General features: G+C 35.6%; 1 protein-coding gene and 1 long non-coding RNA gene across 3 annotated transcripts in view; one reads left to right on the forward strand and one right to left on the reverse strand.

Moving 5' to 3' along the window:
- Positions 1–9931, reverse strand: part of LOC111191153 (uncharacterized) — a 44170-nt gene extending 34239 nt beyond the window's left edge. The window contains exon 1 of the long non-coding RNA XR_002649352.2: positions 9804–9931. This is a non-coding gene — a long non-coding RNA (uncharacterized LOC111191153). The remainder of the gene's footprint in view (positions 1–9803) is intronic.
- Positions 9932–12554: 2623 nt separating this feature from the next.
- Positions 12555–27476, forward strand: part of uacab (uveal autoantigen with coiled-coil domains and ankyrin repeats b) — a 126108-nt gene continuing 111186 nt past the window's right edge. For both annotated transcript variants that reach the window (XM_022665224.2, XM_022665222.2), the window contains exon 1: positions 12555–12820. Coding sequence is in view for 1 of the 2 variants with exons in the window: in XM_022665222.2 (XP_022520943.2) it covers positions 12773–12820 (48 nt within the window). In the remaining variant the exon portion in view is untranslated. The remainder of the gene's footprint in view (positions 12821–27476) is intronic.

Raw genomic sequence — 27476 nt, forward strand, 5'->3', positions numbered from 1 at the left:
TGTGTTTAATCACTCGCTGTACTTCACTCTAATATACACTCCTACCTTCAGCTGAAACACCTTGTAGATAAAATAAAGTTAGAGATAGAAGCTCTGAATCTGTTACTGCACAGTTTACAGTGTTGTTCATTCTTCAGTCCTTCATCAGTGCCCACAGGACACCACTAAGAGGATGCAGCAAAAAAGGACGCGGCCCACAGGACGCCACCAAGACGACGATGCACACGGAAAGCGGCCCACAGGATACCGCTCACAGGATGTCGACAACAGGATGCTGCCCACAGGACACCAGCAAGTTGATACTGTCCAAAGGATGTAGCCAGTAGGATGCTGCCCACAGGACGCTGCCCACAAGACGTAGACAAGAGGTCGCTGCCCACAGGATGCTGCCCACTGGACACCGCCCACAAGAAACACCATAAGGATGTGGTAAAAATGACACAGCCCACAAGATGCCACCAAGAGTATGCAGCCCACAGGACGCCACCAAGGTTATGCAGCCCACAGGACACCACCAAGAGTACTCAGCCCACAGGACACCACCAAGAGGGCTCAGCCCACAGGACACGGCCAATAGACTCGGCCCACAGGACACGGCCAATAGACTCGGCCCACAGGACGCGGCCAATAGACTCAGCCCACAGGACACGGACAAATGAGTCAGCCCACAGGACCTGGCCAATAGACTCAGCCCACAGGGCGCCACCATAAGGACGCTGCAAAGAGGACGCCGCCCACAAAACGCAGCCCACAGAACACTGCCAATGGGGATGCTGCTCACAGGACACAGCCCACAGGACACAGCCCACAGGACACAGCCCACAGGACACAGCCCACAGGACACAGCCCACAGGACACAGCCCACAGTGACACCGGGGTGTTTAAAAAACTCCAGCAGCACTGCTGTACCTGATCCACTTATAACAACACAACACACAGACCCTAACACACACAAACTGTTTAATTATAACAGTCTAATTATAAGTTATATCTACAACTGCAAAGTGTCCTAAATGCTCAGCAGAGCTGAAAAATGTTTTTAAAAACTTTATGAAAAAGATGAGTTACTTTGAATCATAATGCTTTTTAAATCAGCTTAGTGATGATTATCTTCATCAGAAAAGAACCTACAGGCCGAGCTCCTCCTGAATTCTGCTGCTGCTGCTGAATCAGTAGCCCCTACCAGCAGCTGTGTGAGATCTGGAGCCTCACCAGATGTGCCGAGTTACAGCTCTGTGCTAAATTACACTCAAAACATGATTACGCCTCATTATGAGCGATTTAAACTGCTGAACACTCAGCGCATCATTCAGCCATGAACTCGCAATTAACACGCCGCCGCCGCCGGCTCTGAGGGGCTCGACTGGATGACCACGGAAAGCCGCTGTGTCGAGAGCGAGGGTCCGGATGGAAGGAGACGTGTTGCGTTTGTGTCGGGTGTTATTAGACCCTCCCTGAGGACAGATCTCACCGGGTTCAGGCTGCATGTCCGCAGGAAGGTCTATCAAACTCTGAGGAGAGCTGAGAATGGATCACGGCTCACAGGGTTTAGGAGAGGACAGCAGCATCGGGGGGGTGCAGTACTTATATTTTTGTATTCGTAAGAAAACTTTATATATTTTTCACACTGTTAACTTTAGAAGAGATATAAAAAAAAGATAAAATTAAAAACTTGTAATAACTTCTAAAGCTGTTTTCACACCTACCTTGTTGGGTTCGGACTTTTAGACTTTTAGTTTTAGGGTGTTTTCACACACCAGCACTATTTAGTCTGGTTAAAAGGGACTTACTTTCTACATTAGTGTGGTTTGATTGAGCAGGTGTGAAAACAGTAATCACACTCAGGTGCAGCTCAAAACAATCCGGTCCTAAATAGGGGTGTGACGAGACACTAATATCACGAGATGAGACGAGACACGATACTGGGTTCAGGAGAACGAGACGAGACGAGATTTAAAAATAAAATTTTTAAGAAAACTTTAAAAATCTTATTTGACAATCATATAACGCAAACTTAACAGACTGTTTTCTCTCACACATTTTATAAGAAACAGAAATAAGAATAAGAATTTAAAAAATTAAATAAAACTTTTCTAGGTCTTATATAGTGCAAACAATAAGTGCAAACCACAACAGGTCATATTAAGCCTATGGTTTGTGTTTTTGTCTCCTAAATCTCTTGTAATTAAACTATGCATAACCATATTAAGACTATGTTTGAAGTGCATAGGGGCGCTGCACTGCAGGGGGCGCCAAATGAAAGCCCCAAATACACTTTCTTTTAGGAGAAACAGCCAATCAGCTTGCTGGTTTTGTGGAGCACGGTGGGCTAGTAATGACAGAACTATCTCCTCCACCCCCTCCTCCCGGACTTGCACTCTTGCTGTGTTGCCAGATCCCGCTTAAAAAGTCCACACTGAACTATTTTTTTCCCTGCGAGACAGGTTAAGGCTTGACGAGAAATATCGTCACGTGCCACGAGATCTCGTCACACCCCTAGTCCTAAATAAACTCTAAAGTGGTTAGATTGTGGTAAAAACATGCTATCAAATATCAAGCTATCAAATATACTAATTTTATTTGAGCTAAACTGCTGATAAGGCACAGTTTAATCTGATATTTAAGCCAGTTGACCACAGCTATGAATAAACGCTGTCTCTGCTGCTCCATGCTGTTTACATGCACAGTATGTGCTGCGTTCACTGCTCACAGCCACATGATTACATTTAATACATGTACATCTGCGCTGCATGTCTTATTAATGTGTTTAAAAGCACACAGCTTTTTAGTGTTGCAGCGTTCTGTGTTAAAGCAGCTTTACAGTAATACAGATATATGTGCTGAAACAGAATCTTCTCACTATATTTACTTTCTTGCACTATATATGACCTAATACACTGATTGTTTTTTTCAGCCAACTGTTTTTTTTTTATTCATATGGCATGGCCTGGTCTTAATTTGTGTAAAACACACTTTATTGTACTCTATCTACTGGAATAAATGCTGTGTACTCAGTAACCAGCCTTGTGATGATATCATAACATACTTTGCTTAATCAGATTAAATATTTTTGGTGTGACCCAATGTACTCTTTGGTTAATTATGCCTTAATCAATGCTGGTTTTCAACATGCCAAGCAATCATAACTTAGAACAAAGCTGGATACAATGATAACCCATAACAGTTATAAAACTACTCTCCCATTCCTGTGCCGTGCTGACAGTGGTGGCTTAATAGATATAACACTGGGTTATCAACAGCAGGTAGCCACTGCTCTAGAAAGTGTACAGTTAGTTATTAAAACACTGTTTATACACACAGTACCTTTAGGTAGTTCTCCAGAGCCACAATCTTAAAATTAACTCAATTAACTCATTGATATATCGAATAAGTAGGACAGGGGAACAGATTGCAAAATCAATTCTATGGAAATGCATGAATTCTAGCTGTGGCTGAAACATCTCTATAATATGCATGCATCTATCTCCAATACCTGAAGGTTCAATGAGTCAAAAAATACAATCCAAGTCCATTGAACAGAGCTGGAAGAGTCAAAAAGAGAAAGCAATGGCCTTCAAATATTCTAATCCTCCTCCCTGCATTAAAGGAGAAATCTGGTGTGAAGTTAACTTGGGTTGTAGTGAAACATGATCACTACAAGTATGAATTTTTGTTAAATAGCCCACCTCCATTCTTCCCCAGCATTCCCAAATACAGTGCTTTTAGCCAATGCTCCCAAGCAACAGGTTTATAATGCTAGTGATAGGGTCATAGAGTTACCCATGCAAAGAAATGGCTATTTTTTTTATACCATTTTTTTTGGCCCGTCACCACCCCCCTTCTTAGGAGGAACAATTAATCTTTACTAGTGTTGATACAGAGCTATTTTAGAGATATAATAATATAAGCAAAATACCAGGGAAAAAAGAAGGGGGGAGAGGGAGGGGGATAAAATATTGGGAGAAAAAAAAAGTCAAAATATAGCAGGACGAAGCAAGACAAATATTAAGGAACAATAGCAAAAAGTACAGAACAGCAGCTTAAAAAAAATATATAATAATAATAATTAGGGGTGGGCGATATGGCTCTAAAATAATATCACAATATTTCAGGGTATTTTTGCGATAACGATATACTTGGTGATATAGGAAAACTAAAATTATTAATTAATTTCAGGAATATAGTATAACAGTATAACAGAATAATCATAATGTGGCAAAATAAACAATATAGCATAAAATAATATAATGCAGCAAAAAATATTGCAGAATATTTAGTGCATGCATATAAACTGCAAACTAAAACAATTATACAATAAATACACCTAAAGCTTCACAGTAAATAATAGACTACTTTTAAGACAGAACATCTCTATTATCACAATATGGATTTTTAATATCATGATATTTCTGTGTCTCGATATATTGTATACGATATAATATTGCCCGCCCCTAATAATAATAATAATTTACACCATTAACAAAGTAACCAGTAACCAGCTGTTACTGAAAATATCTCTGTAATATTATAATAGCACTATAATAGCATTTCCATTTCATTCACTTTGCAATCTATTCCCCTTTCCCTTACCTATTGGTTTGTGCTCATCAGTCGACTTATAAAATATCTGAGTTTTAATAATCTATCTGTGCACTTTTAATACTCTCAATGCCTCATTTTAAATGTCATGAGCCTCAGAATTATACCAATGAAGTGTGGAGCTACTTTGAGTTTGTTAATGGTGTGAAAATTAAGGAAGTTATTTCTTTGCATGGGCAGCCATATGCCCCCATCACTAGCATTGTAAGCCTATTGGGAGCATCAGCTAAAAGTGCTGTATTTCAGAATGCCTGGGGAGAATGGAGGTGGGCTATTTGTCCAAAGTTCGTACTAGTCATCATGTTTTAGTACAACCCAAGTCCATTTCACACTGGATTTCTCCTTTAAGCTGGTAAATATGATTTATGTGTAGTCTTGAAAAAAAATTCAAAGGGTATTTTTTTGGATGCATCATTTCACCCTTATAAATTACATCTGAATGCACGCTAAAGATAATAATTAAAAACTATCTACAACAAGCTAATTTAGTTCAGATTATCTATCGAAATGCGGTCGCATAGCAATTACCGGCAGCAGACGAGCGCTTGTCTGATCCGGCATCTGTGATTCTGTCAGCTGTGAAGAACACGCTCGTTTCTGTCTGACAAGGATGAATTCTAATTTGATGATGTTCTTCAAAAGTGAGCCCAAGACAGTGAATAATTTAAAGTTTTCCCTCAAGATAAATAATTTAGATGGAAGTTAGTCTATAACGAGGCTCTTCATTTGCTTCAAGAAGGTTCTCTCCTCATGCTGCTGCATGAAGGACTAGAGTTATCTTTTATTCTCAAGGTTTAATTAATATTGACTTTTTTGATGATTATTAATACTTAAAAAAAGGGTGGGAGGGGGTGGCTGTGTTCCAATTGCATACTAAAACTACACCCTATTACAGTGATCAGCTGGCACACGCCCGACCTTTAATTCAGACATTTTATCACAGAATAATAATGCATTGTAAAGACTATAAAGGAGCACATAAGGAATCATGTAGTAACTTAAAAGTGTTAAAAAACAAACCAATATACTCTGTGAAGAAGCATTTAGGTGCTCTTATCTCTGGAGAGCTGTTAACTTGCAGTTTCTGAGGCTGGTAACTCTAGCTCTTCTATTGTTTCCTGGGGCGGACCTGATGAGTGCCAGTTTCATCATTCTAACATTTTGATTTTGATGGTCTTTGCAGTGACTGCAATTAAGGATACTTTCTTAATTTAGTTGAGTAGTTCTTGCTTCTCATAATCTGAATTAGAACATTACTCAAATATTCACTATTCACTGTATACCTGTAACTCTACCTCCTTACTACTTTACAGCTGATGCTCTCAAACACTTTATTAAGAGGCAAGAAATTCAAGTAATTAACTCTTGATAAGTTCAGCACAGCTGTTAACTGAAAGCCTGAATTCCAGGTGACTCTACCTCATAATACTGACTCAGAAGATAATAGCAGAGATGTGCAAAACTGTCTAATCTAAGCAAGAGGGGCTACTTTGAAAAATCTAAAATATAAAACATATTCTGGTTTGTTTAACCCTTGTGTGGTGTTCGGGTCTGTGGGACCCGTTTTCATTTTTCATCAAATGATACTAAAAAAAATATTTTTTCTAACTCAATTTGCATTGGCTCATTTTTTTGTGAAAAACATATATCAAAACACATTTTCGATAAACACACACTGTACACCCCCCTCCCCCCACCTACACATTTATATTACATACAGTCTGTTTGGCCAAGGGCTAATAAACATTGCTTCATTTGTAAATTTGAAACTAAACAAATTTTCTACTCATATCTTGAGTTTAATTCATTTTCTTTTACATTTTATTAAAAAACTAATAAAAAAAGAGTAGCACTTTTTGAAAGAAATGTAACATAAGAAAGGTAAAGGGCAAATATTAACCATGTAAGCTGTTTATATTGCTTGCAATTTAGGTGAAGCAAGCATGTGTAAAGCATTTTAATGTAGAATTGCTTAATTTTGCTGAATACAAATAAAGTAAACAAGTAACAAAAATATGAACACCACACAAGGGTTAATTCCATATGTATTAGCCTATTGTAACAACACTCAAATCGTACATATATGCAATTGGTAAAAAAAGATGGACGCCGTGTCTCCGTTCCCATTCATTCAATGAAAATGAAGCCAAAATCTTCCGCCATGTTGGCGATCCGGACACCTGATTCTGCGCAGTAGAGACCAGAGGAGGGAGAAAGACTGTGGAGAGACAGCCTATTCATTTAAATAAACCCGCCCCTGAGGGCTGCCTCGCAGTCACAGACTGCAGAGCGGGGTGGAGCGGAGCTGACGGTCTGTTATTGGTCCCGCCCATAACCAGCCCTTTTACAATAACCACACCTTTTTTGAATAGAGCTGAATAAAGTTTTAAAAACCGGATTCTGTGGGGATATAAAAATTTGACAATATAAGCAGAGGTTAAACTAGCTGCTGCATTTAAATAATGGAGGTAGAATTACAGTATATTAGAAAAAAACGTGATTGAGAGTTGTCTGTTTTGCCACCTATGGGGATGGGTGGAGTTACACGGCTTTCTGCAGCCGAACAGCAGGGGGCGCCCGACCTGTGGTGGCTTCATTTTTGAGAGACGATGCTCTGTCCAGCTATACACAGTCTATGGTCACAATTAACTAAGCTACATTAAATTATATAAAAAAAGAAATAATAATGTAACTGGTGTGTAAAGTCTATATAATATAAACACTTATAATTTAATAATGGAAGTTTGAGTGTTACTTGTATAGTTACAACATTTCATATACAAACTACAATTTTTATTGTTACTGAAATTTCCCTAAATGAATCGATTTTGAATCGAATCAAACAAATCAGTGACGATTTACAAACCCATATATGAGACTAGGGGTGGGCGATATGACTAAAAATAATATCACGATATTTCAGGGTATTTTTGTGATAACGATATACTTGGCGATATAGGAAAACTAAAATAATTCCTTCATTTCAGGAATATAGTATATAATAGTATAACAGAATAATCATAATGTGATAAAATAAATAATATAGCATAAATTAATATAATGCAGCAAATAATATTGCAGAATATTTAGTGCATGCATATAAACTGCAAACTAAAACAATTATACAATAAATACACCTAAAGCTTCACAGTAAATAATAGACTACTTTTAAGACAGAACAGCCCTATTATCACGATATGGATTTTTAATATCATGATATTTCTGTCACGATATATTGTATACGATATAATATTGCCCACCCCTATATGAGAGTACATTCTACACAGAACTATGACGTGTCCTCTATGATCAGTGAAGCAGTGTAGAAACTAATTTGGTAGAAGATCTTGAGTCTACAGGACCACAAACACAAGAAAAAACAAAACTGCTTCTCCAGCTTTGCTCCAAACTCTATTTTTAACTCATTTGTTGTGAACAGTGTTCAGTACTGAAAGCGATATCCCGGCGCCTCCGGCCGACTTCCAGCCAGTCACAGCGCTTCAGTAGTGTTGACCTGAGGGTTTCTGACAACATAATCAGAACCCCTCTTCCTCATCACCACACCAGTCCAGGACCACACATCACACACATCCATGGCAACCAGAATTTCCATGGCAACCAGGAAAACCAGTCAAGGATAAAGCAGTTTATCATCAGAGTCCTTAAGATTTCATTTCAGACACCAAGAACGACTACGGTGCTCAATGGACTCATGAGACACCATTTACCTGTGTCTGTAAGGACCAGACCTTTTAAATGTATCTAAATATAATATGAGAGGATATAAATAAGCTTTTTATACTATATAAAAATATTCCAATGAGCTCGTCAAATTATTGTCTGCCTGGCTACAGTGTTGTAGGTCATAAGAGCAAGTTACCATTTTTTTTACTGCAAAGAAGTGCTAGGAAGTTTATCAAATTAACTAAATACTAAAATGGGATAACAGATATTGTAAAACAATATACTCTACAAAAAAATACACTAAATTAGCACAAATAGTCCAAAATAATATATTACCATTAAACACTCAACAAGCAGCAGGTCCAAGAAAATACAACCCAGAAAAACACAATCAAACTGCAGCAATAGTTCTCAAAAAACAACAAAAAAGCAGCAATATTCCATTACAATATCCCCCAAAAGTAGCAGTAGTTTAAACATAGTATATCCAAATAAACATTTACAGAGGTGATTTAAATATAACAACCAAAAAGCAGCAGTATTTTACACATAAAATATCAAAATATACACTCTAAAAGCAGCAATATTCCATTCAAATATATCCCCCAAAAGCAGCAAAAGTCTATTCAAATATATGTCCCAAAATGCAGAAGTAGGTTAAGCATAATATACCCAATTAACCACTCAGAAGCAGCAAAAGTCTATTCAAATATATGTCCCAAAATACAGCAGTAGTTTAAGCATAATATGCCCAACCAACCACTCAAAAAGCAGCAATATTCCATACAAATATATGCCCCAAAAACAGCCAAAACGCACCAGTAGTCCAAACAAACATACCCCAAATATATACCCCCCCAAAATGCAACAGTAATTTAAACATGACATACCCAAATAAATACTCAAAAAGCAGCAACAGTTCATTCAAATAGAGTTTCCAGAATGCAGCAGTATTTTAAGCATAATACACCCAATTATCCCCTTAAAAAGCAGCAATATTCCTCCCAAATATATCCCTCAAAAAGCAGCAGTCGTCCAAAACAAATATAACCCAAGAATATACTGAAAAAAGCAGCAAAATTCTATTCAAATTTATCCCTAAATATAGCAGTAGACGAAACATAATATATACAAATAAATACTAAAAAATAGAAATATTACATACAAATATATCACTGAAATGCAACAGTAATTTAAGTATAAAATACCCAAATAAACACTGAAAAAGCAGCAGCAAAATCCATTCAAATATAGCCCCAAAAAAGCAGCAGTAGTTTAAACAGAACACATCCAATTAAATACTCAAAAAGCAGCAATATTCCATACAAATATATCCCCCAAAACACCCAAAAAGCAGCAATACTCCAAACAAACATAACCCGAACATACACTGAAAAAGCAGAAATAGTCCAAACAAATAAAACACTGAGAAAGCACCCAGAGCCCAGCAACGCAAACAACTACAAACAAACAAACAAACAAACAAACAAACAAACAAGCAAAAGCATGAATGTACTTACCCAGTTCTTTGAGTTTTCTCCTCGGTTTAGAGAATAATCCAATCTTCCAGCACAAAAAACATCAAATGGAGCAAAAGTTTGCTTCACCTGGAATCATCCAATACACTAATTAATCTTCCCCCAATCAAGATCCCCGCCATGTAAATGGCTGCCACGCTCACTTCCTGTTCAAAGTAAAAGTCCCAGTAAGACTACATAAGAAAACAAACAAAAAAAATTCCATAATAAAAAAATAAGAAATTAGAACTATGAACAGACCATATAATCATATCACGTCTTATATCAACCCAGTAAGAAGTCATAACGAAATTATGAGCTTTATTTTCTGTGTTAGTAGGTATTAATTAAAACAGCTATTAAATAAAACATATTCTACAGGTTCCCTTATATTGTGGTGTTGCATTCTTTGCTATCGACTTCTGGCATTATTTATTTTTGTATATTTGTTTTTAATGATCTACAAGTTATAAAAAATAAATAAAACGGCATTTATTGCGATTGTTATGTAATTACTCATAAATTCAAAGAATATAGAGGTTTACACTCTAAAAATGAAATGGTGATAGAAGAACTATTTGTGGCTCATAAAAAAAAATTATTTCAATAAAATTTAAATTGGTGGAAAAAATTGACATAAATTAAAACCTTTAAAAGGTTCTTTGCACTCATATATCTTTAAAAATGGGCCTTTCTGGAACAATAAGTGGTTCTTTTATGTCATCATTGAAGAAACCTCTTTGTAGCTCCTTTATTTTAAGAGTTTAGGCTCTAAAGTGGACAGCAATGCCTTACCGCCCCAAGAGTAAATTATTAACCCCTCATTTGTTCGTAGTAAGACCAGAAGGGGGCAACATATCTCTTGATTGGCATGTGTTTACAGCTAGACTCGTCAAAAATGTCTAAAAGGATCTGTTTAAGAAACCAAATATTCTACCATGTTTAAATCTGTTTCCAACACTGTAACATGAAGCCTCTTGTGAATTGAGCAGAAGACAGTACTGATTTATATTTATAATTTAATTATTTATCTGTGGTTTTCCTTATAAATAAATAAATTGACAAATAAACCAATAACTGTTAGAAACCAAAGCGCAGCATTGAGAATATTTCTCATTAATATTTCACTTATTAATGCTGCTAACTTGTGGTTTCTGAAGTTGGTAACTCTGATTAATTTATCCTGTACAACAGAGGGAATTCCTGATGTTATTTTCCTGGGGCAGTCCTGATGAGAGCCAGTTTCATCATAAGATTTTTTTTATCTTTGGTCTTTGATGCTGTCCTTCAGAATTCTTGTCATTTTTTCGATAAACTGACCTTCATTTTCTTTACTTTTAGTTGAGTAGTTTTTGCTTCTCATAATCTGGATTAGAACATTACTCAAATATTCACTATTCACTGTATACCTGTAACTCTACCTCTTCACTACTTTACAACTGATGCTCTCAAACACTTTATTAAGAGACAAGAAACTCAAGTTATTAACTTGATAAATTCAGCACAGCTGTTAACTGAAAGCCTGAATTCCAGGTGACTCTACCTCATAAAGCTGACTGAGAAAATCCAGCCAAGATTTGCAAACCTGTCATCTAAGCAAGAGATGCTACTTTGAAGAATCTAAAATATAAAACATATATAACATATATAAAGAGAAAACCCACAGTTTCTAACTAAAAATCCTTTAAAGTTAATCAAGGAACGTATATTTTAAAATACAGCACCTGTATTTAGTGTTTATGTAGTATTTTTCAATTCAAAGTTTGTCATATTGTCAAGTATAGAGTTTAATATTTAATAATGTTCAAGGATTCAAGGATTCATGGACTTTATTGTTATTCCCATCACTTGTGGTACATGAGATGGAACAAAAATTGCATTCTCACGGTCCAGTTCCACCCAAAAATAAAATATAATAAAATAAAATAATAACAAAACAGATATCAAAATAAATACACAAAAAACTGAGATACCTGTGATATTAATTTAGGACCATATCATCCACCCATACCATACCATAAACTGTTCCTTGATGTTTTTTGGGACTTGTTTGGTTTGAATCTGTGGAGGAACCTTTAAGAAAAAGTGTTTAAGAAGAAAAACTAAGGTCCCTCCTACTTTCAAAGTCACTCTTTGTTTCATTGCAGCCATTTGCTAAAATAAAAAAAGTTAATTTTATTTTAAGTTTTATTAACCATTGTGACTGAAAAAAAAAAACAGAAATGTAGATTTTTTTTTGCAAATGTATTAAAAAGGAAAAACTGAAATATCACATGGGTCATAAGTATTCATACCCTTTCCTTAGTATTTAGTAAAAGCACCTTTTTAAACTTTTAAACTCAAAGCACCTCAAAACTGAGGTTCCTCCATAGTTTTTTTCCAGCTTAAGAATCCTTAAACGTTCATCAAGGAATTAATACTTTTAACATTTTATTTTTAAAAGTGGAGGCTACAGAACCTTTGTATATCTGTTAATTGTAGAAATGTAGAAGCATTTCGCAATAATATTAAAAAAAAAACCTAAAAACTCACTTTTCTCAAATGAACAAACCTCCTTTTGAGTCAACACGCCCCGCCCACTCTCAGGTAATCCTGACGTCACCAACCCTCAGGTTGCTCTCAGTAGCTACACCTCCAACACGAAGCTCCAACTGTTGAGGAAGTCCCTCCCACTGCGGAATCTGATTGGCTCACTCTTGGCGGGTTCGCGTGCCGTCGCGGCCTCTGATTGGTTGAGAGGGCTGCCACTCTAGCAGCAGGTTCAGAGAGTGTGTTGAAGGCATCAGGTGAAACCCGCAGTTTGTGGTTTGAGCGTGGGAAACACGGGAAAGCGTGGATTTTGGGAACGCAACGCGGGTTTACGCAGGAGTTGAGTCGTCGCTGGTTTTGTTTATTTTGTATTTTTGCGAGGAAAACTTTTAAACAGCTTTACAGACCCGGGAGAACTTTACTCACCCAACCAAAGCGCAACAATGAAGAGTCTGAAGTACCGCCTGAAGAAGCACGAAGTTACTATCACAGTGAGTTCCAGCTGGATTCAATTCTTTAACTCTTTACACTCTGTACTCTCGTGTTTCTGAGCTTGGTAAAGTTTTTTTTAGGCTTCAGAATCAGCAGTTATGCGCACACAGTTCTTGAGGAACATGTATGGGCTTTTCTAAGCGTTTAAAATTGTGAAGAAACCTCAGAAAACCCTGACTTTAACCCCCCCTTGCTTTAAGAAACATCTTTCTTCTACAAGAAAATGTTTTAGGGTTCCTCAAAAAAACACCTTAAGAGGTTCATTTGCTGTTTTAAGCTAAAACAAATCCAAAAGTATCTCAAACAGTGGTATTTTATTATGTTCTGGGTGGAAATAAGGGTTTGTATATCACATGCATCTCAAAAAATTGAAATATCATTAAAAAGTTACTTAATTGTTGATGTTTGTGGCGTAAAGCCAATAAAAAAGCCAAAAATCAGTGTCTCAGAAAATTAGAATAAAGAATATTATTCTAATAAGACCGATTGGTATTTTTGTGAGTGTGGGTGGTGTGCCAAATCCTGCTGGAAAATGAAATCCGCGTCTACATAAAAGTTGTCAGCAGAGGTTCAGCATGAAGTGCTGTAAGATTTTGTGGGAAAACAAAACTGCACTGACTTTTTTTTTAACTTGATAATAAAACACAATGGATCAACACCAGCAGATGACATGCATGTCTCTCCAAACCATCACTGATTGATTGTTCATTCTTCCCTCTCCTGACAACTTTTACTGATATGTGGATTTCATTTTCCAGCAGGATTTGGAACACTGCTCACACTGCCAAAAGTACCAATTGGTCTTATATAATATTAAACTGTTTTGAGACACTATTTGTGGGGTTTTCATTGGCTGTGAGCCATAATAATCAACAACAATAAAATAAATAAACACTTAAAATAGATCACTCTGTGTGTAACACATCTATATAATATACAAGTTTCACATTTTGAGCTGAATTACTGAAATAAAGTAACTTTTCAATGATATTCTAATCATTGAAGTATCTATGTAACTGTAAGTAGCTGATGCTTCAACAGCATTTATTATCCTACAGTTAATGTGGGTTAAAGTTAGTTGAGACGTGAAACGTTTCACTTGGGAAAACTAATCTGATCTAATAGTCTACTGGTCCACATAGTTATGATTTTATCAATTTTCTTATCTGTATTATTAATCTTTTTTGCTGATTGCTGGCTTTTTTGAGACTCCTAAATATTGCTTATAAATATCAGTGGTGATTAACATTGCCTACATGTATTAATTCACCCAATTACATGTAGTCTATGATCTTTAAGTAGTTTTGTAGGGTTTCATATCTTATTCATTGTCATTCATTCATTCAACTGGTATCTAGGTTTGTTAAATGTGTTTCCGTGTCGAGTTTATTTGTATTTTATAAATGAGGCTGCACAGCTATGTAAACTATGATGTTTAAGTTGGCTTTCTTGGTATTTGTGTAACTCAAAGTTAGGCTGTAGTTGCTGTGAATGGGATGTTATTGAGTTCTGGATGGAAATGAGGGTTTGCACTTTATTAACCACCATGGTTTTCCCTTTCACACACTTGCTTTTTGTTGACTTGACTATTAATTTGCAAACTTTGGAGTAAACCGTATATATCTCTGTAACTGCACTTTCCAACATGTTCCTGACTAAACATGAATTCGATGAGGTAGCTAAAAAGGGTGAGACCTGAATATATAACATTTAATGTGGTTAATGTAAGTTGATACGTTAATAGGCCTGTCACAATAATTGCAATATCGATTTATCGTACAATAAATGAACATGACCTCAATATTTTTTGGTCATTGTGATATCGTCTATTTTGTTTATTTGTATGTTTGTTCACATATATATAACAGTGAACAGTATTTTTTCATCCAGTCATGCTTCAATAACTGCCAAATGACTCCATACTCGCAGTTTGGACTAAAGTAGGTGAAAAAAATAAGTATTTAATTCTCAAACTAATTATAATAAATGATTCATAAAAAATTCTATTATAATTTTTTCAGTGGCATTTAAAAAAATATATATCGTGTATCGCAATAATTTATGGGACAATATATCGTCTGCAAAAAAATCTTATTGTGACAGGCCTATACGTTAAACAATTCACTTGGAAAGCATCCTATAGTCTATTAGTCCACTTAGTTACAATTTTAACTGTACATTTCTTATCTAAAATAAAGTTTCTATGTTATTTATTTGTTATTTTTCTGTGAGACTTTGCTGTATCTGCGTTCGCTCTATGATGTCTCTGAAACTCCTAAATTTAGCTTTTATTCTGAGGTGATAAAGTTAACTGTTAAAATTTACCCAATGCCATGTAGACTATGATGTTTAAGTTGGCTTTCTGTATGAATATTTGTGTGGGTAAAGAGCTAGACTGTGGGAGCTGTGATTGTAATGTGCTTGGGTGCTAGTTGAAAATATGGGTTTATCTGTTATTAAACACTGTTAAAAACATGTTTATGTTTGAGACAGTTTGGAATATCCCACAGTTCACGTTTTAACTGCAATTTTAAGTATATTGTTTTAAAAAAAGTAGCTCAAGAGAACAAGGCTTATACTTACCATCCAACAGTTAACGTGGGTTTCAGTGTACTAGTCCATGTAGAGTTACAATTTGATCAAAGTTTCTAATCTATAATAAAGTACCACATTTTTCGCACTATTAGGCTCACTTAAAATCCTTAAATTTCCCCCAAAATAGTCAGTGAACTTTATAATCTGGTGGACCTTATCTATGAATTCTATCAGTCGGGTATTAAGAAGCAGTAAAGCGACTCCACTGAAGTACAGAGTTATACAGGAGTTTCATTGAAGTTTCTCCAGCACTAAGACTGAAGCAGTATTAGCATTAGCCGCTAACCGCAGTGCTAGCTCTTTTGCTGTCCATAGTTTAGTTTATCGAACTGTAGTCTGTGTGTTTGACATGTTAAAACAAGCTACATGGGTCAAACCGCTAGCTGATAGCGCCCTGTCTTACCAAAACACTCAGGGTTCCTCAGTGTAGCGCTGTCGGGCGGCATTTACTAGCGCTAAGTGCTGCTAACTGCAGTTAACTGCAGCTAGCACTGCTGCTAACTGTGCTAAGACATTGGAAATCTAAGCTTACTGTAAATAAACAGAAGTGTTTTATTCACTCAAACAGTTTTAGAACAGAAATCTGTGTAGAATAACATCCAGCGCTCATTTGACTTTGAAAAAAAAAAGTTTGTTTAAGAATTACAGTTTTGCTTATCTGCTTAGACCTGCTAAAATTAGAAGGGAAACGTGGCGACACCCCTGTTCCTTACTATTGTTACTTAAAATGCGCCTTATTATCTACTCCGCCTTACAGTTCGTAAAATATGGTACTCAACCTGCATCTTTTAGTGTGTTTCTGTGTTAAGTTATATTATTTATAATTTTGTAGGCGGTGTAAACTGTTAAAATTCACCAAATCAGAAGTAGACTATGATGTTCAAAGTTGTCTTTCTAAAGAATTGTGTGACTTATAGTTAGGCTCTGTTTTCTGTGAATGGGGTGTTATTGAGTTTTGGGTGGAAATGCGGGTTTCCAGTTTATTTACCACCATGTTTTTTTTTTACTTTAGCACACTTTATGCGTCATGCTTTATGTTGACTTGACAGTTTGGAGACTTGGGAGTAAACCATGTATCTCTGTAACTGCAGTTTTCAGCATGTTCCTGTCTAAACATGAAGTAGCTGACTTAGTTAAACAGGACGAGACTGAACAACAGCTATTTTCCCACAGTTATTGTAGGTTAATGCAGGACGCAAGACGTTTCATTAGGAAAATACGTTGATGTGGTTCATCTCCAGTGTCCTCTAGTCCAAGTATTACCATTATGGTTTTCTCTTTCGTACAACATACTTTATGTTGACTTGACAATTTGGAAACTTTTTTTTTTTTTTTACAATTAACATTAGTTATTTATTATTTAAGATTCAAGAAAATATGTTAACATGGTCTACCTCTAAATTTACTCAACTTGCATTTTTACTCATATTTCTATTTTATTTTATTTTTTTACTGTATCTAAGTTTTAAGTTAAAGTAATTCTTATTGGCTTCATATCAGCTTTTTGTTAAAAATTGTTAAAATGTACCCATTCATGTATTTTTAGGATGTTTTTTTTTCTTTCCTACTTTGCAGGTGCTCATAATTGAACTGATATGTAGGTCTATTTGTGATCAACCAATTGCATGTAAACCACCCAAAAGTGCATTTTATCTCAATGAAAATGGTGTTTGGCTCAAGTAATGATTAACTAAATCAATATTTAGTGTAGTATTTGTTTTCTTTTTTTTCTCATGACTGGATTAGAAAAAAAAAGACCACTTTAAAATTATAAGTTTCTTTGATTTTACCAGATTGAAAACCTCTGGAATATAATCAAGAGAAAGATTGATGATCACAAGCCATCAGAAGTTCCAATTTTTCATCAGGAGTAAAGGCATAAAGTTATCCAAAAGCAGTGTGTAAGACTGGTGGAGGAGAACATGATGCCAAGATGCATGAAAACTGTGATTAAAAACCAGGGTTATTCCACCAAATATTGATTTCTGAACTCTTTAAACTGTATGAATATGAACCTTTTTTTTTCTTTGCATTATTTGAGGTCTGAAAGCTCTGCATCTTTTTTTTGTCTTTCTGCAAATAAATGCTCTAAATGACAAATTTATTTGGAATCTGAGAAGCTGATTCAGAAACTAAAGTGGTCTCTTATTTTTTTGTCTTCCAGAGCTGTATGTTGCTGTTGCTTAAAGTTCTCATTTTAAGTTTTAGCCTTTATTTTATAGTATAAAGGTTTGAATAAATGTGGAAAATCAGCATCTTCTGAAACTGAAACAAAATTTAGAGTGTGTTTTGGAGGCTTGACTACAGTTCTTGTGATGCCCTGAGGGCACTTGAGTAAATTGTTGGCCTGGATTATTTTTACTTTTAGTTTTTTAGCATTTGTTTTGCTTGCTTGTTGGTTGAGTTTTAATTTAAAGAAGCAAGGCTGGAGTATTGCTTAAGACTGTGTTTAACTTGCACCTTGCAGAAGCTGTTTTTTTTTTTTGTGTGTGTGTGTGTGTGTGTGTGTCTGTGCATCTCAGAATTACAGGCGGGGAGGACGGGAGGAGAATAAATCCATCTGTAATGGGTAAAAATAATTGCTATTCTCGCCTGGCTTTAGTATAAACAATTCCAAAGAATAAACCTGTATGTGGGGGAACCTGTTGTTCCACTTGTGTGAGAGCGGCGTACTCGGATAGTGTAGAGATTGTAGGCTGGTGCAGGAGATGAGCGATAGATATGCTGCTGAGATTTAGACCCAGCTCACAGCCGCAGATGCCTGGTACTTGCAGCCTTCTAGCTTCTTAAATTTACATGTCAAAGAAGCTCAGCTCTGATCTTTGTGCCTGACCCAGAAGCCCAGCTACTGAAGGGCCTTTTGTATGAGTTTTTTTTGTTTTGAATGGAGGGAAAGAAAGCTCTCCCAGGGCATTTGAATTTCTAGCTGTGTGTGTGTGCGGGTGGGTGTGCTTGTTGGTGGCGGCAGTGGATGTGGAGGGGGGGTGTGTGATGTCCCATGTGTTTCCTTAGGTGCTGAGCATGAAGGAAATTGAATTAGTTTAATGTAGAAGACATGCAACGCTTATGTAACAAGGGACAAGCATCCCAGACTTCGTGTAGAGCTTCCAAGGGGAATTTTTTTTGCTTTTATTTAATTTTTCTCATACTTAGATTTTTCAGATTATCAAACAAACTTGAAAATCAGACTAAGATAACCTGATTAAATATAAAAAGTACTTAAAAAAGTGATTAGACACACTGTACGCCCGGATAAATTGAATTTACTTTAACAATTGGAGGAAACCGGCAGGAAAAGTTAGCATAAATTAGAACATCAAGTTATTACAACTAAAGGAGAAGATGATTTAACTTTTTTTATTTTTGTTATACTTTAACACCGGATAAGTTGAGTTTACTTAACTTTTTTAAGGCAGCTGATTTGCTCATTTAAAAAAAAATGGGGAATGAAAACTTAAGTTAGCATAAATTAAAACATCAAGTTATTACTAGGGGTGGGCGATATGGCCCTAAAATAATATCACAATATTTCATGGTATTTTTGCGATAATGGTACTATTGGCGATATAAAGTAATGATTTTTTTTTCCAAGAATACACTACTGCAACAAAATGAAAATTATGTAATTATTGCATACAATTTATGTCACACCCCTACCTGAGATATTAAAAAGTACAAGAATTTAATCAGACTTGTAATAGAGGCCAATGATGCAGAATGTCATGATACTAATAATAATAATGCACTCCAAATATCTCCATATATTCAGGATTAAAGTAAAATAAATGATACTGGACTGATATAATCTGTCTCTAGTAGATATATAATGGAAAATGAGAATAGTGTGAATTTTTCTTTTGCTAAAAACAGCAACAAAAAAAAGTAGTACCCTGATGTGATTATTAGGGTGGGTGATATGGCACCGTATTTTTAGGGTATAATATCGTTCACGATATTTAAAAATGTTGGCGATATTATTGCGTACGATACGATATGCCACACCCCTAATTATTACAACTAAAAGGGAACTTGATTTATTTGTAAGCTAGCCCAGGGGGAATCACTACACACTGATGGTGAGTGTTAGTCAGAAACTGTTGGACACACCCAGTATGCAAATAGATTGTGACAGAAGCCAATGGAAAAGAAGCTGTTAATTACAACAGACTAAACTCAGTTATTATAAATTGGTTAAACTCAAGAAGAAATATCCAATTTCATGTAAAACAGACTTAAATGATTTAAGTTCAAACAACGTATGGGTTTACAGTGTTTACATTGTCAACATAAATAAAAATGTTAATCAAGCAATAAATCCATTTTTTTATATAAAACATGTCTGGCTAAGCAATATCACTAGATTTTATTCTTAGACAGTGGCATTTAAATGTTTAATGGCGTTTAAATCACCAGCAAACACAAAGCACTCTATCTGGCTATTTAACAGGTAGGGCTGCACGATATATTGTTTAAGCATCGTCATCGCAGTGTGTGCATGTGAAATAGTCACATCGCAGGTTGCAATGTTTTGATTCTTGACACAAGAAGTAGATACACAGCTCTGTCTCTGTGTCTGTGTGAGTGACAGGCTGCTGCTGCCTGAGTAGCGCGAGGGGGAGGGGGAGTGCAGGAATAAACACGAGGTAAGCGCACGCATGGCCTCCATTCACATGGTTGGGCACATGCTTGTTAACGCATGTGTAGAAAGCTGTGCACCTCAGTCCAGCTGGTGGGTCCAGTCGGGGAGGGGGCGGGGCTGGTGACATCATGGCCCTGCATGGTTAAATATCATAAAATATATATATTCCAAAAAACAACATTGCAATGTACATTTTTTTACCAAAATAATGCAGCCCTAGTATATTTAGACCTATTTAACTGAATTTATTTCAGTTCACAGTCAAGTTTTGAGTCAAGTTTTGAGTCAATTTTGAGTAAAAAATTATTAAAAAGGCATGTAAGGGTGGACAACATAGATAAAATATATATACTGACACACTTCAGTCAGCTTAATAAAGTTGAGTCACCTGGAATTCAGGCTTTCAGTTAACAGCTGTGCCTCTTAATGTTAGTTTGGGAACATCAGTTGTAAAGTACTGAAGAGGTAGAGTTACAGGTATACAGTGAATAGTGTATATTTGAGTAATGTTCTAATCCAGATTAGTAAGAAAAAATGACTTTAAGGAATAAAGGTCAGTCAGTTTTTAAAACATTTTAAGAACTTTAAAAATATCCTTAAGTGCAGTTGCAAAGATCATTAAAACAGTATAATGATGAAACTGGCACTAATTAAAGCTCACCAGGAAAGGAAGAGTAAGAGTTGTCTCTGTTACTTTTAGGTTATGTTTGTTTATCTGCATTTTTTAGTTTTCACAAACACACTCCTAAGTTCGAGATAAATAAATGTAATAAATGAATTATTTTGCAGTGTAAGATTTCTGGACAGTACTGTACAGCTCTGAGGATGAAGGGGAATAATATAATATATTGTGTATTATGTCAAATTTCCATACAAAAAGTTTTGCATGGTATCTCAACCTTGACTGTAAAAACATGAAAGTCATTTCTGTGAAACGGAATATACTCTGAATACAAAGCACATCAACACCCTGTGTTGTAATTTTAAACAGTCATCATTTCCCAAAAGCACCTCCCACTCATTCCTTTGCAGTGAATCTGCTGTTCCAGTGGGATTGACACACAGAAATGAAAATATTCTCTTTATTAGGGATGAATGATAATGAGGGCTGTACCTGCATCAGAATATGACCATTTAATATAAATATTTGACCTTTTTCCCATAGTTTTCCTTTATGTAAGTATCTAGCAATTAGAAAATCAATGTACTTGAGTTCCAATCAACAGAGTGACAGGAATATTTTTGAGCATTTAAACATCAGTAAAAGCGAAGCCACACATTATTGATGATCTAAATTGCAGCTTACTCAATTTTTCACACTATAAGGTGCATTTAAAATCCTTTATTTTTCCAAAAATCATTGGTGCTCCTTATGTATTAATTCTACCAGTCAGGTATTAAGGAGCAGTAAAGCCACTCTGCTGAAGTACAGAGTTATACAGGAGTTTCAGTTTAGTTCTCCAGCAGTATTAGCATTAGCCACTAAGTATGCTAAGTGCTAGCTCTTTCACAGTTCAGAGTTAAATATCAGCCTTTAGCCTGCTGCTAACCCTGGATAGCACTGCTGGAGCTGCATTAGCATTAGCCGTAAAACGTGCTAAGCGCTAGCTCTTGGACCGTTCAGAGTTAATTATAATCGGCCTGTAGCCTGCTGCTAACCCTGACTAGCACTGCTGGAGCAGTATTAGCATTAGCTTCTAACTGTGCTAAGTACACGTTCTTTCACCGTTCAGGTTAGTATAATCGGTCTGTTGTCTGCAGTCAGGGTTCCTGTCAGCTGTCATTAGCCGCCAGTGCTAGCGGTTAGTTGCTAATGCTATAAGAAATCTGGAAATCTAAGCTTACTGTAAATAAACTGAAGCACTTTACTCACCCAGTGATGAATGCTGTAAATAATGTATATTGAGATATTAGAAAAATCTTAATACCCGCATTAAAACATTGTGTATCATAGTATACAGTAACATTTAATTATTGCCCAGTCCTATATCCAAAAAACTCAAACGAGTCTACATTACATGAGTTAAACATTAAAAATAGTCAAATTGTTCTTTTGGTTATTTTTTGAAGTTTTAAATGTACAGCCTGTAAATGTCACTGCACTGCAGTAGCTCTATATGGAGCAGTGGAGTAAATTCCCTCCACAGAAGCGCTAATTAACAGCTGCACAGACTGTCTCGCTGCAGGTTTTACTGCTAAACGAAGTGTTATCTGTTTTTTCGCACTGGTGCACTAAATGCATCAGATCTGTCACAGTTTTGCGTTTTGTTCCCACAAGGCCTTTTTAAAGCATTATGAGATTTCAGGATGTTATTGAGAGTTTCAGTGTTTTCAGAGTAATTACCTGTGTGAGCTGTTCTATTCTTAGCCTTTACTCTCACTATATAATTTTTATTTTTTATTATTGTTTTTATGAGTAATTGGAACTACTGTACTTCATTCCTATTCATTTCTTCTCAGTGCTTCAGGCTGGAACTTTGCAGTAGCAATACTTGTGCTACAATTTGATTTGGTTTATGATGGTGGGTTTTCCCAATTCAGTAATATTCAATATATTATAATATTTTTAGCAGAATTTAAGTTAAAAGAAAAATCCTAATTGTTGTTTCTAGTAATCTTTCAGTAAGAGATGCAATACAGTATCGATTTCCAAAAAATTATTTAGTTTATTCTTGAATGCATGCATTGAGTCCTTTGTCTTTATAAAATGTTGGTCATAGATTTCTGGTAAATATGGTGAAAATGACTATATGTAGTATTGCTATCTTTCTTTCTTTCTTTCTTTCTTTCTTTCTTTCTTTCTTTCTTTCTTTCTTTCTTTCTCACGCTCTCTTTTTATTGCAGAAAAAATGATATTTATGCATGAATATGTCCTAAAAGTGTAAACATTTATCAAAGGAAAACCACATCCAATAAAGCCAAAATATATATATAAACAAAAAATTAGACGTACTCTTTTATTGAGGAAACTGATCAATTATTATTATATTTTATATTTTACATTTTTCAAAGTAGCACCTCTAGCTTAGATGACAGCTTTGCACATATTGGTCAGCTTAATGAGGTAGAGTCACCTGGAATTCATGCTTTCAGTTAACAGCTGTGCTGAACTCTTGCCCTTTTAATATGTTTGAGAGCATCAGTTGTAAAGTATCCTCAAGTGCAGTCACAAAAAAGACCATCAAAAACGTTATGATGAAACTGGCACTCATCAGGACCGCCCAAGGAAAGGAAGAGCAAGAGTTTCCTTTGTTGCACAGGATAAGTTCATCAGAAGGAAAGAGGTTATTATTTAAATAATCAAAATATGAATGAAGCAAAGAAAAAAATCTATTAATTGATTTTAAATAAAGATAAGTAATTCAGCAATAAATCTGTACAGATAAAAAGAACAAGGTAGCTCAATAAAAAGTAATCTGGTGTAATATGACAGTAGAGTGGCCTACACCCTGTTTATATTGTGTGCCAACAAGACGAGTTAGTCTGCATTGTTGCAGTAAAAGACTATAGAGCTGTAATAATGCTGCCTGTCCCTGTCGGTATGTGAGGTTAGATCATATTTGGCTCGCTGCTGCTTCTGTCTCGTCACGGTTTCATTTATTTAAAATTTGATTTTCTCTCACCTCCACCAGCCCGGACTGAAGTGTGATGCTGTGAGTGAACACAGCGGAGCGGAGACTGTGCCTATATTGATCCTCATTTCAACACTGCAGTATAAATTATAGCACAGAGATGTGCTGCTGAGTAGGGCTGTGTATTGATAATTTAATAATTTGACTATTTAAGATATGCGACAAGACACACAGTACAGTATGATTCAGTGTATAGCAACATGTTGCAGTACTGTAAACATGGTGATACACTGCAGTAGGTTGAATCAAGTTTTAAGAAAATCCTTTTATGAAAACCTTTGCTATTTATAAAATACTGTTTCATAATATATCTATAAAATCTGAGTAAAGAAAAGTTTGCTTTTTACTTTTGTCCAATCAGAACAGAGGGGTTTAAACACAGTCAGGCAGGTGGATTTACTTACCGGTAGTGTGATTGGAGTCCAGGCTGAAATGAGGCCCCTCTCAAGATTCAAGATTCAAAGAGTTAACTGTCATCTTCACAGTACGGAAACAACTTTCCGTGTGTGTGTGTATTTAATTTTATATATATATATATATATATATATATATATATATATATATATATTCTCTCTTTGCCAAGTATGCCACATAAAGAGGAAAGTAAGCAAGGAATAATAAACTAATTAGTATTATATTAATGTTAAATTGATGTTAAATTTACATAGCGTTGCAATATGTACAGGTGCAAGTTACTTTATTTTAGTAATTTAATTCAAAATGTGAAACCACGTGGAGAGCCATGTCATCTGCTGGTGTATTAAGTCCAAAGTCAGTGCCGTGTTTGCCTGGAAAATCTTACAGCACTTCATTTTTCCCTCTGGGGGCAACTTTTGTGACATGCAGATTTCGTTTTCAAGCAGGATTTGGCACACTGTCCACACTGACAGAAGCACCAATTGGTCTTATTTAATAATCTAATTGTCTTATCCAATCAGAACAGAGGGTACAACACTGATGTCTAGTGGGTGGCGATTTTATTTTATTATTTAGCGTGTTTTTTTTTAAGAATTGACCAATGCCGATGTGGGTGATGTATAAAGCCGATATTTAAGAGTGCTTATATTAGACAATGTTGCTGAATAAAATAATAATAAATAAATAAATAATATATTTTTATTTTTTATTGTCAGCATGGTCTCTTTTCAGTCATATAAAAATACATTACAAGTATTATTGTAGTTTATTACTCTGAAAGGAATTTTGTTTGTAATAAAGTTGCTTAAATGTGCCTATTGTGTAGATGCAGATTTTATTTTTCAGCAGGACTTGGCACACTGCCCACACTGTCCACTGTCAAAAGAACCAATTTGTCTTTTATAATATTGTAATTTTCTGAGACACTGATTTTTGGGTTTTCATTGGCTGTAAGCCATAATCATAAACAATAAAAGAAATAAACACTTAAAATAGATCACTCTGTGTTTAATACATCTATATATGTCATATGAGTTTCACATTTTAAACTGAATTACTGAAATAAAGCAATTTTCCAATGATATTCTAGTTTTCTGAGATGCTATATTTTATTATTATATACAATATATTATATACAGTAATAAGATGCTTAGCTTTGTGCAGAAAAAGGTTCTAAAATTGTTGTTTTGTTTCTAGAACTAAATAAAAGCCACTGCTCGTTATCTACGTAACCACTGCATAGCATTAAGCTTTACCTGCAGCTCTTCCAGCATTGCACATTCATACAGTGCAGCAGCACAGCCCCACTACAATACACTGCTATTATTCAGAGCCCTGTCATTCACACGGAACTACAAAGAGGGGGTAAGCACACACCCACGGCCTTCTCTTAATGCAGGTCTTCATGCTCAGTGTCCTCAGTTACTCCCTGAACGTGGGCTGCATTTCTCCATGCTTCAGAAAGAGCTGACTCTGCTGGTAAAGCGAGTGGAGAGAGAGAGGAGAGGAAAAGAGAGAGAAGAGAGTGAGGGAATAAGGGAGTGAAGTTATGGAATGATGTCAAAATCCTAACCTTCTCCAGGCCTCGTTCACTCCAGTTCACTCCAGGCTTCGCAGCTTCTGAAACATTTCAACATCGCAATTCCCTGTTGCGAAACGAGGAGGATAATGAAGATTTTACATATTTGCAGAGAACTCAGAAAACTCTGAGTAGATGTACTCGTTCTTCTGTTGTAAACATGTTAAAAAAAAAAAAAAAAAAAAAAAAAACAATTTTATGAGATTTTTAAAAAAGTGATATTCATATTTTACACATTTTTTACAACAAGCTGTTTTGTTAGGGCACCAAGTGGTCCACTAATCTAAAGCACTGCCACTATGATTGTGAGATTGCTGGTTTGAATCCTGGTCATGCAGCTTGCCATCAAGCTGCCAGAGCCCTGAGAGAGCACAAATGGTCACTCTCCTCTCATCACTCCTAGGGTGATGTTGATTAGCACAAGGCTGCGTCTGTGAGCTGATGTATCAGAACCGAGTCGCTGCGTTAGCGCTGTGATGCTACTCAGCAATGCTGCATCATCACATGTCGGAGGAGGCATGTGCTAGCCCTTGTGTTGTGGCATCACCGGTGAAAGGAGGGGTTGGGGGATATACAGGTGAGTAGCATCTGAATGGTTTGGACAATTGGTCAAATAAATTGAAAAAAGAAAACAAGCTGTTATGTTTGCTTATTCAGTATAAATGTAAGGTTGGAGAAATTAGTAGCTGCTTGCTATTATATAAAAATAAATTCTAAAGTAAACATTTGCATTCATAGCAGGTTTTTTTTTGTTTGTTTTATTGCACTTGCACAGTACAGTATCAGTCAGAAGTTTGGACACACCTCTTCCTCTTCTCATTTTAATATTTATTCAGCACAAGTGATAAAACTCCCTAAAACTCTGGATACGAGGTGCAAAAAAACTTCAAGAGCAGTAACTATAGCCCTGTTTAAATATAACAAATATAATAAGCTTGGAAGATCATTTTAATGCACACTATATTACATGTATTTCTTAACTGGAGAAAGAAGGGAGTTGTGGCTGATTTTAAATACTGTAATTCCTCTAATGGCTTCATATTAAACTTGTCTTACTTGTGCAATAGAGCTTTTGAGAAATATATCTTTTTTGAATACTTACATTATTAGTATTTTAGGTCTGTTTATAGTGTTCATACAGATATTTAAATTATTTAGTTGTTGGCTTATCTCTTTTTTCAAGGTCTGTTCACAATCTTCAGCTGTTTTTTTTCTGCATATTAAGTCTGATTTCTTCATAGATTGTGTAAATTTGCGTGGGACAAATAAACCCAATACTGATCAGTGTTTTATATTATATTTGTATGTTTTATATTATATGTACTCCTAACATTAGAGTAACTCACAAACCTATATAAAAGCCCAGTCATGCAAAAATAATAAATGCATATCTAGAAATACTGTGATACACAGCTCTGGGGAGAAAATAAGAAAATAAGAGACCATTTAAAAATGATGAGTTTCTTTGATTTTACCAAATTGAAAACCTCTAGAATATAATCAAGAGGAAGATGGATGATCACAAGACATCAAACCACCAAACTGAACTGCTTACATTTTTGCACCAGGAGTAAAGCAGCATAAAATTATCCAAAAGCAGTGTGTAAGACTGGTGGAGGAGAACATGATGCCAAGATGCATGAAAACTGATTAAAAACCAGGGTTATTCCACCAAATTTTGATTTCTGAACTCATAAAACTTTATGAATATGAACTTATTTTTTTGCTTTGTATTATTTGAGGTCTGAAAGCTCTGAATCTTTTTGCAAATTAATAATCGAAATGAAAATTTA

This window comes from Astyanax mexicanus, chromosome 23 (assembly GCF_023375975.1).
Source record: "Astyanax mexicanus isolate ESR-SI-001 chromosome 23, AstMex3_surface, whole genome shotgun sequence".
Taxonomy (NCBI): domain Eukaryota; kingdom Metazoa; phylum Chordata; class Actinopteri; order Characiformes; family Acestrorhamphidae; genus Astyanax; species Astyanax mexicanus.